This window comes from Antennarius striatus, chromosome 8, assembly GCF_040054535.1.
Source record: "Antennarius striatus isolate MH-2024 chromosome 8, ASM4005453v1, whole genome shotgun sequence".
NCBI classification, from domain to species: Eukaryota; Metazoa; Chordata; class Actinopteri; order Lophiiformes; family Antennariidae; genus Antennarius; species Antennarius striatus.
Window position 1 is genome coordinate 510,267 of NC_090783.1, and position 12,215 is coordinate 522,481.

Consider the following 12,215-nt stretch of genomic DNA (forward strand, 5'->3'; position numbering starts at 1 on the left):
GTCCGGTAGACGGTTCAGCTTCAGGAACAAACGTCTACGAACCTGAAGGACAGGGTGACATCACAGGAAACGTGAAGAGCTGACTTCCTGTCAGAATCCTTTACGTACACTCACTGCACATGGAACAAGCATGAGGTACAAATGTGTAGTTTATGTATATATAATTGTATATATACTGTATATAAACGACATATATAATTACATAATATAGTCATAATTTATACATGAAAATGTACCAATATACTATATAAATATATAATTTGCTGTTATTTTTAGTATTTTTTGGCACTGCAAGAGTTGTTTCGTTGTACATTGTGAAAGATGACTAAAATAATTCCAATTCTAAATAGAAACCAGAGTAAATGAAAATAAAACAAACGATCATCTATACTGAAATAAGTTAAATTAAGAACTTTTATTATTTTGTTTATAATTCTATAAATTCGTTTCTTTCAATAAAAACCGAATCGTTTCTTGTCGGATTCCATCGCGGAGGTTAAAAAACAAACAAGCGCCGCGATTTTGGAAGATCTCGCGAGAGTTCCCGAGAACACCCGAACGACCGAGAACACCCGAACGACCGAGGACGAGTGGCCGGAAAGTGCCGATGTGCGCACTCCGTTTCGCCCCCCTTCTCTTGGAACATGGCCGCCGTGTCTGCTCTCCCCAGCGCCGCTCGGATCGGACGCTGACTCGCCTTCTGCCCTCAGCGCCGCGGAGCCGCTGCTGTTCTCCGGCCGCGCTCGGATGCGAATCCCGTTGGCCGTCTTTTCGCTGCCGCTGGCTTCTTCTGGAGGGTTAACCTTCACCGACCACTGCCTCCCCGGGCCTGTTACCCCCCCAACAACAACCAGCTGCCACCGACTGTGTCCAGGGCAATGGTGTGAGCTCGCTGCCCCCCCTCCCCCTCCATGAACGATGTGTGAAAACTGCGCCGAGCTGGTGGAGGTTCTAAATGAAAGTAAGTCCCCGGACGGGTTTCCTGACACCCGGAGCAGCAGCTGCTTCACGTTAGCACCGCTAAGGCTTCTGGGAACAGGCTAGCTAGCTATCAGGCTAGCTCAGCCCAACTTTGTGTTTGCGGGACCAGCTCCCATCCCGACCGGGGCTCCGCTGCCATGACACCCCGGAAGGCCCGGCGGTGATCCCGGAGGGGTCCGAATCCCTGACGGTCGAGTCGCGGGAGAAAAACGAGTCGGTTCCGAACTGTTTTCCTTCCCAGAATGCAGTTTGAGGCCTGTCAGTCAAACGCTCCGGGGGCTAGCTGAGGCCAGCTAGCTGAAGCTAACCGATGCTAGCCCAGGCTAGCTGGCTCAGCTTAGCAGGCTGAGGCTAACTGAAGCTAGCTCCTGGATCTACTCGGACCGTCTCCCCTCCACCCCCGGGTCGTGTGACACTCCTGCCGGGGCTCCGAACCCGTCTTGCGTGTCCGACCCGGGGAAGGGGGCATCGTGGGGGCCGGAGGTCGCTGCTGCAGCTGCTGCTGGTTCGTTAGCTCGGTTAGCATGTTAGCATGCTGGCTGCCAGCAGGCTGACGTGCTGTGATGTCTGTCGGGTCAGCGGCTGGCCGTCCGCCCCGCTGCCGCCCATTGTTGTCTGTCCAGCGGCCGGAAGGCCCCGCCGACCGGCCGGTGCCGGGCCCTCGGTGTCCGGTCCGGCCCGACAGACGGCGGTGGTGGGATGTGAGCTAACCCCCTCGCATGGGACCGGAGCACCGGGGTGGTGAGGATGTGGGTCTCATCACCCCGGTGTTGGTTCCACGTCCGTGTCCGGATTGCCACCCACCGGAGTCCCGTTAGCCCCCCCCCCCCCCGGATCCCGGCAACGGTACCTAGGAGCTGCTACCGGGTCTGGTTCATTCAAAAGCTGCTTTAGTCTGTGGGGGGTGTCCGGCCCGTCGTGGACAGGTGTGTGGGGTGACCCCTCCCCCAGCGTGTGGTCCTGGTCCTGGACAGGAATGTCCTCCTGATGGTCCCTCAGACCCGGGGTGTTTGGGGTTCTCCTCCTGTAGTGGGGGCGCGGCCAGAATGTGGGGGGGGTTGTTTACCAGGAGCGTAAACAGCTATTGTTTTGTTGTTTGTGATGCTGCTGTCAAACTCGGGGGTCGCCGTGGCAACAAGGAGTTCTGCTGGTGTTTGGGTGGTTTTCACTGATGGAGACGTGAAGGTCATCATCATCATCAGGCTGGGGGGTCGGTCTGGTCACATGGTCAGGGTCACGACCACCAAGTCCCGACACACGAACCCGAGGCCTGTACCCTAAAACTGGATTACCGCTTAGCCAGATAACTTCAGGCTTAACCCTGGCTTTTCGGTACCATAAAGGTGGCTGACTTTCTATCGGGCTACGTTGTCGTGGTAACCTATGCTGAACACCTAACCTGCTCCGGAGCAGGATAAGTTCAGGATAAGATCAGCAGGGATAACAGCCCCACCTACTGACCAATCAGAGCTCAGCAGGTATAACAGCCCCACCTACTGACCAATCAGAGCTCAGCGGGTATAACAGCCCCACCTACTGACCAATCAGAGCTCAGCAGGTATAACAGCCCCACCTACTGACCAATCAGAGCTCAGCAGGTATAACAGCCCCACCTACTGACCAATCAGTTCTCCTGAAAACGGGCCGTCCGTTCCCTGAGAACCCGGTGGATCTCGGGTCACAGCTTGTGTGCAGAGCGCTCAGGCAGAGAGAATATTTAGGGATGGCTGTAATCCGCTGGGATTGGCTGAACAATGACTGTAGAAAGGTAGAGGTTTTGGGGGGAGGGGTTACATTACATCTGTCAGCTGCTGGAGCCTCACATCAGGAATGGAACGCACCCCAACCCCGCGCTGACAGCCCCCCACAGTGTGCATTGACCTGAGGGTCTTTGAGACAGTTCATATATTTCTGAGTGATGTTGGTCATTATTATGATGTCCTGAAATCCCTCGTTGGACGGGTTACAAGCAAGACACAGATAGAATGTCATTGATCAATGATTTGTTTCAGTAGATCATGGATTGATTGATTGATTGATTGATTGATTGATTGATTGATTGATTGATTGATTGATTGATCGGTACTTTAATGTATTCTGCTGGCGATGCTGAAAACCTGTGAAGAACACAGTACGTAGAGCTGTTCATAAGGTCACGGGGCTACGATCACATGTCATAACCAAACATGTGGTTCACACACACATGTATGAACACACACATGTTACTGTAGTCAGATACACAAGTGCAGTCATAGTGGGGCAGTAATATTATAATGGCACTAACTTCCTCATTGACGCAGTCGGCCATGTTTTCCCAGAGATCCTTGCTCCGTTTGGCAGCTGCAGCTGTGTTGCTGTTTACCTGGATTATTGATTTGTATTGATCGTATTTATTAATTATTATTGTTTGCTCCTCCGTTGTGAAATATGCGTCTCGGGCTGGTTTGTTGCATGTTTGTGATTGGTCGCATGCAGCAAACTCCGCCCTTTTTATGTGAGCGCGCACAGATCTAGAGTGGACAAGTCTGGATTGGATTAGTGAGTTGATAGCCGGCTTTATGGTACCGAAAATCTGGAGGGTGGATGTCTGGGTTAGTGAAGCCAGATAAGGAAGAGGAAGCCTGACTAGGTTAATCCAGCTTTATGGGACAGGACTCTGGTGTTACCAAACCCCAACCTGACTCCTCCCACTGTGAAACAAGCACTGTGATTGGTCAAAAAAGATGCTGAAAGCAGCTGAGTCGGGCAGAATCAGTTTGATGGTGGGGGGTGGGGGTGGGGGGCTAAAAGTGAAGTTGGTCTGATGGTTGGGGGGCTCACTATTTGGCAGGAAGCTGCTGCTCTGTCTTGAGATGAAACCAACTGTTGGTTTGATGGTTTAGTAAGCTGCAGCTAAGCTAACTGTTAGCTATAAGTGGAACAATGCTAACATGCTAGCATGCTACACTGGTTAGCGTAAACAACACTTGACTCCATCTGCTAAACTAGCTATGGGCTAACACTAGCTTCTAGCTTCGGTCCTGACTCTGTGGACGGACTCTGACGGTCCTCCGCCTGGGGGAGGGGGTTTGTGGGGGGGTCCTGTGGGGTGGCGGGGTTCTGGTCCCAGCTGCTCTAACAGGTCGCCCCCCCACCGGGTTCCCCATCAGTTTCAGATGCAGACAGCGGTGAAGGCGGCTTCCAGCTGAAGAAGGACCACGCCCTGCGGGTGCTGGGCTACATCGGCTCCTGGACCCAGAGGTCAGCCTGCTTCCTCCCTAGTTGCACTCATGTGACCTTTGACCCCACCCTCACACCTCCTGTCTCCCTGCAGACAATGTCTGTGCTGCTTCAAGGACTACAAACACCTGGAGGTCTTCAACCAGCTGGTCTACGCCCTCATCAACCTGGTCATCACCCAGATCAGCAGCCTGAGGGACCGCCTGTGCGCCGCCCACGGCCACGCCCGGAAGGAGAGGGCGGGGCCCGAGTGGGGTGGCGCCGGTGACGGGCCGGGGGGCCTCCCCCGCCCATCCTCGCCCGGCGAGGACGAACCCGTCAACGTGGAGAGAGACTCCGCCGAGGAGGACAGCGACACCCCCGACGGGGGTAAGGCGCAGGTCCAGGGTCAGGGGGCGGAGCAGCCGCACGGGTCCCAGATGGAGGTGGCGGAAGGCGGCGGCGGCGGAGTGGGCGTGTCCGGGGATGGCGACGCCCACGACCCGCTGGGCTCCTGGAGCACCGACGAGAGGGAGAAGCTGCTGCTGTGCGCCGCCAAGATCTTCCAGATCCAGTTCCCGCTGTACACCGCCTACAAACACAACACACACCCCACCATCGAGGTACACACACACACACACACACAGGCCCCTCCCCCAGACACACAAACCAGACACGCCTCTAACGCCCCCTCTCCTCCAGGACATCTCCGCTCACGAGAGCAACATCCTGGGCTCCTTCTGCGACATGAACGTAAGTGAACGCACCCCGGACCCACCGTGGGTGGCGCCGCCCCTTCCCCCTGACCTTTGACCCCCCTCCCCCCCAGGACGTGGAGGTACCGCTCCACCTGCTGCGCTACGTCTGCCTGTTCTGCGGGAAGCACGGCCTCGCCCTGATGAAGGAGTGCTTCGAGGCGGGGACGCCCGAGACCCTCCCCTTCGCCATCGCCCACGCCTTTATCACCATCGTGTCCAACGTGAGTCCCCCCCCCATCCACACCCCTCCACGCCAAACGCTCTGTCGCCATGACGACAGCCTGATGCCCAATGCTTTCCCACAGATCCGGATCTGGCTCCACATCCCGGCGGTGATGCAGCACATCATCCCCTTCAGGACCTACGTCATCCGGTGAGGCCACGCCCATATGTTTACGTCCAGACAACAAACGTGTTTGTTTACGTTTGCTAATGATCATCATAAACCTGTTTATTTGCACTGACCGTAAACAAACATGTTTATTTACTTTTACTAACGCTAACCATAAACATGTTCATGTTTAACAGTAAACATCAACATTTTTGTTTGCTGTTTATAAACATAAACATGTTTGTTTACTGTCATGCAGTGTAGACCTGTTTATGTCCCACGACAGTCAACAAACATGCTCATGTATTTGTGCTAATGCTAATCGTTTGTGCTGACCGTAAACAAACCTGTTTATTTGTTTACTGACGCCTCGGAGCCGCGTCGGCTCCAGTCAGACGTGACTGTCGGAGCGTCTCGCTCCTTCTCTCCCCGAAATACTCAGTACCTGCTGTTGCCGTGGCAACCGTTGCTAGGCTTCCAGTGAGCTCTCCTCGTGTGACCCCAGCCGGAGGGAGAGCGCCGGTCACGTGACACGGGCGGGCCCGACGCTCGTCAGTCTCCAAGCAGAGGCGGCGAATGTCTTCAGGGAGGGGGCGGGGTTAACTCCATCTGTTGACGCTCGTCGTCTGGGAGGGGGCGGGGTTGACGCTGCGAGGCGACAGTGAACACGTGGGTTTAGTGACGTCACGTGACCAAAGGGAGGGGTCGGCGGCGTCTTGTTAGTGGGTGGAGCTCAGACCGGCGTGATGATGTCACAGCGCTGCGTTCAGGTACCTCTGTAAGCTGTCGGATCAGGAGCTGCGGCAGAGCGCCGCACGCAACATGGCCGACCTGATGTGGAGCACGGTGAAGGAGCCGCTGGACAGCGCGCTGTGCTTCGACAAGGAGAGCCTGGACCTGGCCTTCAAGTACTTCATGTCCCCCACCCTCACCATGAGGCTGGCGGGGCTCAGCCAGATCACCGTGAGTCTGATTGGTTGGCCTCGGCTGCGGTGGGAGGAGCCTGACGCGTCCTGACGTGTGTCTTCTTTGTCCTCAGAATCAGCTGCACACCTTCAACGACGTCTGCAACAACGAGTCGCTGGTGTCCGACACCGAGACGTGAGTCCGGGGCTCCGCCCCCCCTTATCCCGTCGCTCCTGATTGGTCGGTCCACCTGTTTAAGGAGTGGCCTGATTCACTGAATGTCTCCTCAGGTCCATCGCCAAGGAGCTTGCTGATTGGCTGATCCATAATAACGTGGTCGAGCACATATTTGGTCCCAATTTGCACATCGAGGTGAGACCTTTGACCTGCTGACCTTAGACCTGCTGATGGAGGTGACCTTTGACCCACTGACCAGTGTGTGTGTGTGTGTGTGTCTGTGGGTAGATCATCAAGCAGTGTCAGGTGATCCTGAACTTCCTGGCTGCAGAGGGCCGGCTCAGCACGCAGCACGTTGACTGTATCTGGGCCGCCGCTCAGGTGAGGCGGGTGTAGGATGGGGGTTTCCTGTCTGGTTGTGACCCCTCAAACCATATTTGGGCGTACATCCTGTCTCCTCTGACCCGTTTCAGCTGAAGCACTGCAGCCGCTACATCCACGACCTTTTCCCCTCCCTCATCAAAAACCTGGACCCGGTGCCTCTTCGCCACGTCCTCAACCTGGTGTCGGGCCTCCATCCCAGTGCCCATACCGAGCAGGTATACCCCCCCAACGCGACCGCAGACGGCGCTGGTTTCCATGGTGACGCTCACCCCCCTCCCCTCTGCCCCCAGACTCTCTACCTGGCCTCCATGCTCATCAAGGCGCTGTGGAACAACGCGCTGGCAGCCAAAGCCCAGCTGTCCAAGCAGAGCTCCTTCGCCTCGCTGCTCAACACCAACATCCCCATTGGCACCAAGAAGGGTGAGTCCACAACCCGAGCGCCAGGCCCAACTGGGCCGAGTACAGGTGGTCCACAACCAAAGGTTGTCCCAAAGGTAGTCCCCAACCGTCCCAAAGGTAGTCCCCAACCGTCCCAAAGGTAGTCCCCAACCGTCCCAAAGGTAGTCCCCAACCGTCCCAAAGGTAGTCCCCAACCGTCCCAAAGGTAGTCCCCAACCGTCCCGAAGGTAGTCCCCAACCGTCCCAAAGGTAGTCCCCAACCGTCCCAAAGGTAGTCCCCAACCGTCCCAAAGGTAGTCCCCAACCGTCCCGAAGGTAGTCCCCAACCGTCCCAAAGGTAGTCCCCAACCGTCCCAAAGGTAGTCCCCAACCGTCCCAAAGGTAGTCCCCAACCGTCCCAAAGGTAGTCCCCAACCGTCCCAAAGGTAGTCCCCAACCGTCCCAAAGGTAGTCCCCAACCGTCCCGAAGGTAGTCCCCAACCGTCCCGAAGGTAGTCCCCAACCGTCCCGAAGGTAGTCCCCAACCGTCCCGAAGGTAGTCCCCAACCGTCCCGAAGGTAGTCCCCAACTGTCCCGAAGGTAGTCCCCAACCGTCCCAAAGGTAGTCCCCAACCCAGGAGGGAGGAGTTATTGTGTGTCAGAGTCAGCGTTGTCATCAGAGAGATTGTCACCACTAACACTATCTTCACTAGTCTTTAGGTAGGAAGCCTGACACTCTGAGATGCTAACAGAGACAAAAAACAACAAGGGGGGGGTGTTGGAGCTGCGTGAACACAGTGGTGCTGCCCCCACGGGGGTTGTGGCAGAAAGAGGAACTGCAGGATGATTGACAGATACGGTGAAGAGTGTTACCAGCGCTCAAGATTTGATTTACTGAACTCTGAGTTTACCAAAACGGTTCTGGAGAGCGACACACACACACACACACACACACACACACACACACACCTGGTCTCACCTGTCCCGATGTGGTTCTCAGGGTCTCCGGCTGCTAGTCCGGACAGCAGCGACAACAGCGACACGCAGCACAGCGGCGGCAGCGACATGGAGATGGAGGAGCAGCTGATGGGGGGCAAGAGGAGCCAGCAGAGGCTGTCGGACACGGAGGTGAGCACACACACTGACACACACACACTGACACACACACACTGACACACACACACTGACACACACACACTGACACACACACACACTGACACACACACACTGACACACACACACTGACACACACACACACACTGACACACACACACTGACACACACACACTGACACACACACACTGACACACACACACACTGACACACACACACTGACACACACACACTGACACACACACACTGACACACACACACTGACACACACACACACTGACACACACACACTGACACACACACACTGACACACACACACTGACACACACACACTGACACACACACACACTGACACACACACACACACGCTGACACACACACACACACGCTGACACACACACGCTGACGGGGGCGTGTCCCCCAGGAGTCGATGCAGGGCAGCTCTGACGAGACGGCCAACAGCGTGGAGGGCAGCAGCGGGCCGGGCAGCAGCAGCGGCCGCAGCGACGCTTCCAGCAACGAGGCCGCCTCCAGCCGCGCCAGCCAATCGGCCGGCAGCCCCGGCAGCGAGATGCACTCCGACGACATGGCGGACAGCGAGGCGCTGAAGGAGGAGGAGGAGGACGAGGAGGAGGAAGACGAGGAGGAGGAGGACGACGATGACGAAGAGGACGAGGAGGAGGGGGGCCAGCTGAAGGAGCCCCGGGAGCAGCCGGAGTCCAGGAAGAGGAAGGCGGGGGAGGCGCTCGGCGAGGGGGCGGGCCGGGGGGCTGGAACCAGTGGTTCAGGGGGCGGAGCCAAGTCCAAGATTCTCCTGTACAGCCCGGACCCCTCCGCCGTCGCCACAACGCCGCCATCGGCGTCCCTGGAGGGGCGGATGAGGATGCTGGATGCCTGCTCCACCTCTTCATCAGCGCGGCCCGATGGGGAGGAGCCCCAGCAGCAGCCTGCGGACGTCGGCCCCTCCCAGATGGCCCAGGGGCCCCAGGAGCCCCCGTGCCTGCCCCGGGGCGGGGACTTCCTGGGCGAGGCTATGGGCAGCGAGCTCTTCACCTGCCGGCGTTTCATTGGTCCCCAGCACCACCACCATCATCATCATCATCATCATCACCACGAAGGGTAAGACGCCACGATGTTACCGTGGCAACACAGGATCACATGACATCTGGAGATGGTGATGATGACGTGGGCGTGGTCTCCTCAGGCCGATGGTGGAGGACATGCTGAGCGCCGACGACGTGAGCTGCAGCAGCTCGCAGGTCAGCGCCAAGTCGGAGAAGAACATGGCCGACTTCGACGGCGAGGAGTCGGGCTGCGAGGAGGAGCTGGTCCAGATCAACTCGCACGCCGAGCTCAGCTCGCACCTGCAGCAGCACCTCCCCAACCTGGCCTCCATCTACCACGAGCACCTGGTGCAAGGTGAGCCCGGTGTGGGGGTGCGGCGGGGGGGCAGAGTTCGGGACGACACCCCGGTTCTGACGGCGATGGTCTCCGCAGGTCCGGCGGTCCACAAGCACCAGTACGCCGGCGGCGCCGTGACCGACATCAACCTGGACAACGTGTGCAAGAAGGGCAACACCCTGCTGTGGGACCTGGTGCAGGACGAGGACGCGGTACGACCCCCCCGGGCGCTGGCGTTTTGAACAGATGCTTTTGTTTGATGTTGCCTGTGAGTAGCCCCGCCCCCCAGCTCACGCTGCGTCTCCCTCAGATCCACCTGTCGGAGGGTTTGATCAACGAGGCCGAGAAGCTGCTGTGTTCCCTCGTCTGCTGGTTCACCGACCGACAGATCCGCATGCGCTTCATCGAGGGTTGCCTTGACAACCTGGCTCACCACAGGTAAGAGCGATGGGAGGGGGAACGCCACCCCCCCACCCCCCGACCGGTTCCGGCGTTGACTTCCTGTCTCCTTCAGGTCCGTGGTGGTCTCCTTGCGTCTGCTGCCCAAACTCTTCGGCACCTTCCAGCAGTTCGGCTCCAGCTACGACACCCACTGGATCACCATGTGAGTGGGGCTCTGAAGGGGGCGGGGTCGTCTGGTGGGCGGGGCCTAACCTCATCTGTCCTGCTGCGGTCCAGGTGGGCGGAGAAGGAGCTGCACATGATGAAGCTGTTCTTCGACAACCTCCAGCACTACATCCAGGAGGTCCGGGAGCGGCGGCACAAGTTCGCCCTGTAAGCCCCGCCCCCCTCGCCTCACGCGTGACCCCCCGGTGTCATCCTCTGTCTCCACTCACCTGTCTGACCCCGCCCCCCCCCTCAGGTACAGCCACAGTGCCGAGGTCCAGGTCCGCCTCCAGTTCCTCACCTGCGTCTTCTCCACGCTGGGATCTCCGGACCACTTCAGTAAGGCGGGGTTTGACGGGGGTGAGGGCGGGGCTTGGAGCGAACCAGGTGACAAGCGATGTGGGCGTGTCCTCCCGGCAGGGCTGAGTCTGGAGCAGGTGGACATCCTGTGGCACTGCCTGGTGGAGGACGCCGAATGCTACGATGACGCCCTCCACTGGTTCCTCAACCAGGTCCGCAGCAAGGACCAGCATGCAATGGGCATGGAGACCTACAAACACCTGTTCCTGGAGAAGGTGGGTGGGGCCGGTTCACCTGAACCCACAGCAGGTTGACCCAGCGTCGAGGAGGGGAAGGGAACCAGCAGCACGCCGATTAGCCTAGCATCACTCCACCGGGCACCGTCTGAACCGCTTCTCTAGCAGTTAGCATCCGCTACATGTTCATAAAGTGTGTGTGTGTGTGTGTGTGTGTGTGTGTGTGTGTGTGTGTGTGTGTGTCCAGATGCCTCAGCTGAAGCCAGAGACCATCAGTATGACCGGCCTCAACCTGTTCCAGCACCTCTGTAACTTGGCCCGCCTCGCCACCAGCGCCCTGGACAATGCCTCCAGCTGCGAGGTAACCCCGCCCACGTGCGTTTGCCACCGGGGGGGCAACACTGAGACGTTAACACTGTGTGTGTGTGTGTGTGGCAGCTGTGTGGGATGGACCAGCTGTGGGGGATCGCCTTGAGGGCTCAGTCAGCTGACATCAGCCGCGCCGCCATCCAGTACATCAACTCCTACTACATCAACGGTGGGTGCAGGTCACATGACCTCAAATGTTTAGTCACATGATCCTGTTTTAATCGTGTTCTGGGTGGACGAGAGCAAACCTTCGCTCCAGGTTTTGATTGATACTCGTTTCTTCCTTTTTCCTCCGACGTCTGGTTTTGATTGATGCTCGTTTCTTCCTCCGATGTCAGGTTTTGATTGACGCTCATTTCTTCCTCTTTCCGCTGACATCAGGTTTTGATTGACGCTCGTTTCTTCCTCTTTCCTCCGACATCAGGTTTTGATTGACGTTTGTTTCTTAAGGTTTTGATTGACGCTCATTTCTTCCTCTCTCCTTCAACGTCAGGATTTGATTGACGCGTGTTTCTTCCTCTTTCCGCTGACATCAAGTTTTGATTGACACTCGTTTCTTCTTCCTCCAATGTCAGGTTTTGATTGACCCTCGTTTCTTCCTCTTTTCTCCGACATCAGGTTTTGATTGACGCTCATTTCTTCTTCTTTCCTCCGACGTCAAATTTTGATTGATGCTCCAGTCGATCAGCATATCCCGTCAATCTGATCACTGATTTGTCACGGTTGCGTCCCGATGCACTGTGGGTAATCCCGGTGTGCTTTTTTGTGCGTCAGCCGGGAAGACGGGCCTGGAGAAGGAGCAGGAGTTCATCAGGAAGTGCATGGAGAGCCTCCTGGGGGCGTCGGCCAGCCTGGAGGCCGACGCCCACTCCGGCCTGACCAGCATCGAGCGGGGGCTGCTGATGCTGAAGACGCACCTGGAGGCGTTCCGGCGGCGGTTTGCGTACCACCTGCGGCAGTGGCAGATCGAGGGGACGGGCATCAGCAGCCACCTGAAGGCGCTGAGCGACAAGCAGTCGCTGCCGCTGAGGATCGTCTGCCAGCCCGCCGGCCTGCCTGACAAGGTGAGCGCCGACC

The 12,215-nt window shown here is 57.4% G+C and overlaps 1 protein-coding gene across 4 annotated transcripts in view; it reads left to right on the forward strand.

Moving 5' to 3' along the window:
- Positions 1–486: 486 nt before the first annotated feature.
- usp34 (ubiquitin specific peptidase 34) overlaps positions 487–12,215 on the forward strand; it is a 28,205-nt gene continuing 16,476 nt past the window's right edge. For all 4 annotated transcript variants that reach the window (XM_068322723.1, XM_068322725.1, XM_068322724.1 and 1 more), the window contains exons 1-24: positions 487–961; positions 4,131–4,221; positions 4,295–4,802; positions 4,882–4,932; positions 5,009–5,158; positions 5,243–5,310; positions 6,039–6,231; positions 6,308–6,369; positions 6,465–6,546; positions 6,640–6,732; positions 6,825–6,950; positions 7,026–7,155; positions 8,114–8,241; positions 8,651–9,345; positions 9,431–9,645; positions 9,724–9,839; positions 9,938–10,065; positions 10,142–10,231; positions 10,306–10,401; positions 10,490–10,572; positions 10,654–10,808; positions 11,017–11,130; positions 11,208–11,307; positions 11,913–12,202. In XM_068322723.1, the coding sequence (XP_068178824.1) occupies positions 919–961; positions 4,131–4,221; positions 4,295–4,802; positions 4,882–4,932; positions 5,009–5,158; positions 5,243–5,310; positions 6,039–6,231; positions 6,308–6,369; positions 6,465–6,546; positions 6,640–6,732; positions 6,825–6,950; positions 7,026–7,155; positions 8,114–8,241; positions 8,651–9,345; positions 9,431–9,645; positions 9,724–9,839; positions 9,938–10,065; positions 10,142–10,231; positions 10,306–10,401; positions 10,490–10,572; positions 10,654–10,808; positions 11,017–11,130; positions 11,208–11,307; positions 11,913–12,202 (3,807 nt within the window). In that variant the 5' untranslated portion in view covers positions 487–918. The remainder of the gene's footprint in view (positions 962–4,130; positions 4,222–4,294; positions 4,803–4,881; positions 4,933–5,008; positions 5,159–5,242; positions 5,311–6,038; positions 6,232–6,307; positions 6,370–6,464; positions 6,547–6,639; positions 6,733–6,824; positions 6,951–7,025; positions 7,156–8,113; positions 8,242–8,650; positions 9,346–9,430; positions 9,646–9,723; positions 9,840–9,937; positions 10,066–10,141; positions 10,232–10,305; positions 10,402–10,489; positions 10,573–10,653; positions 10,809–11,016; positions 11,131–11,207; positions 11,308–11,912; positions 12,203–12,215) is intronic.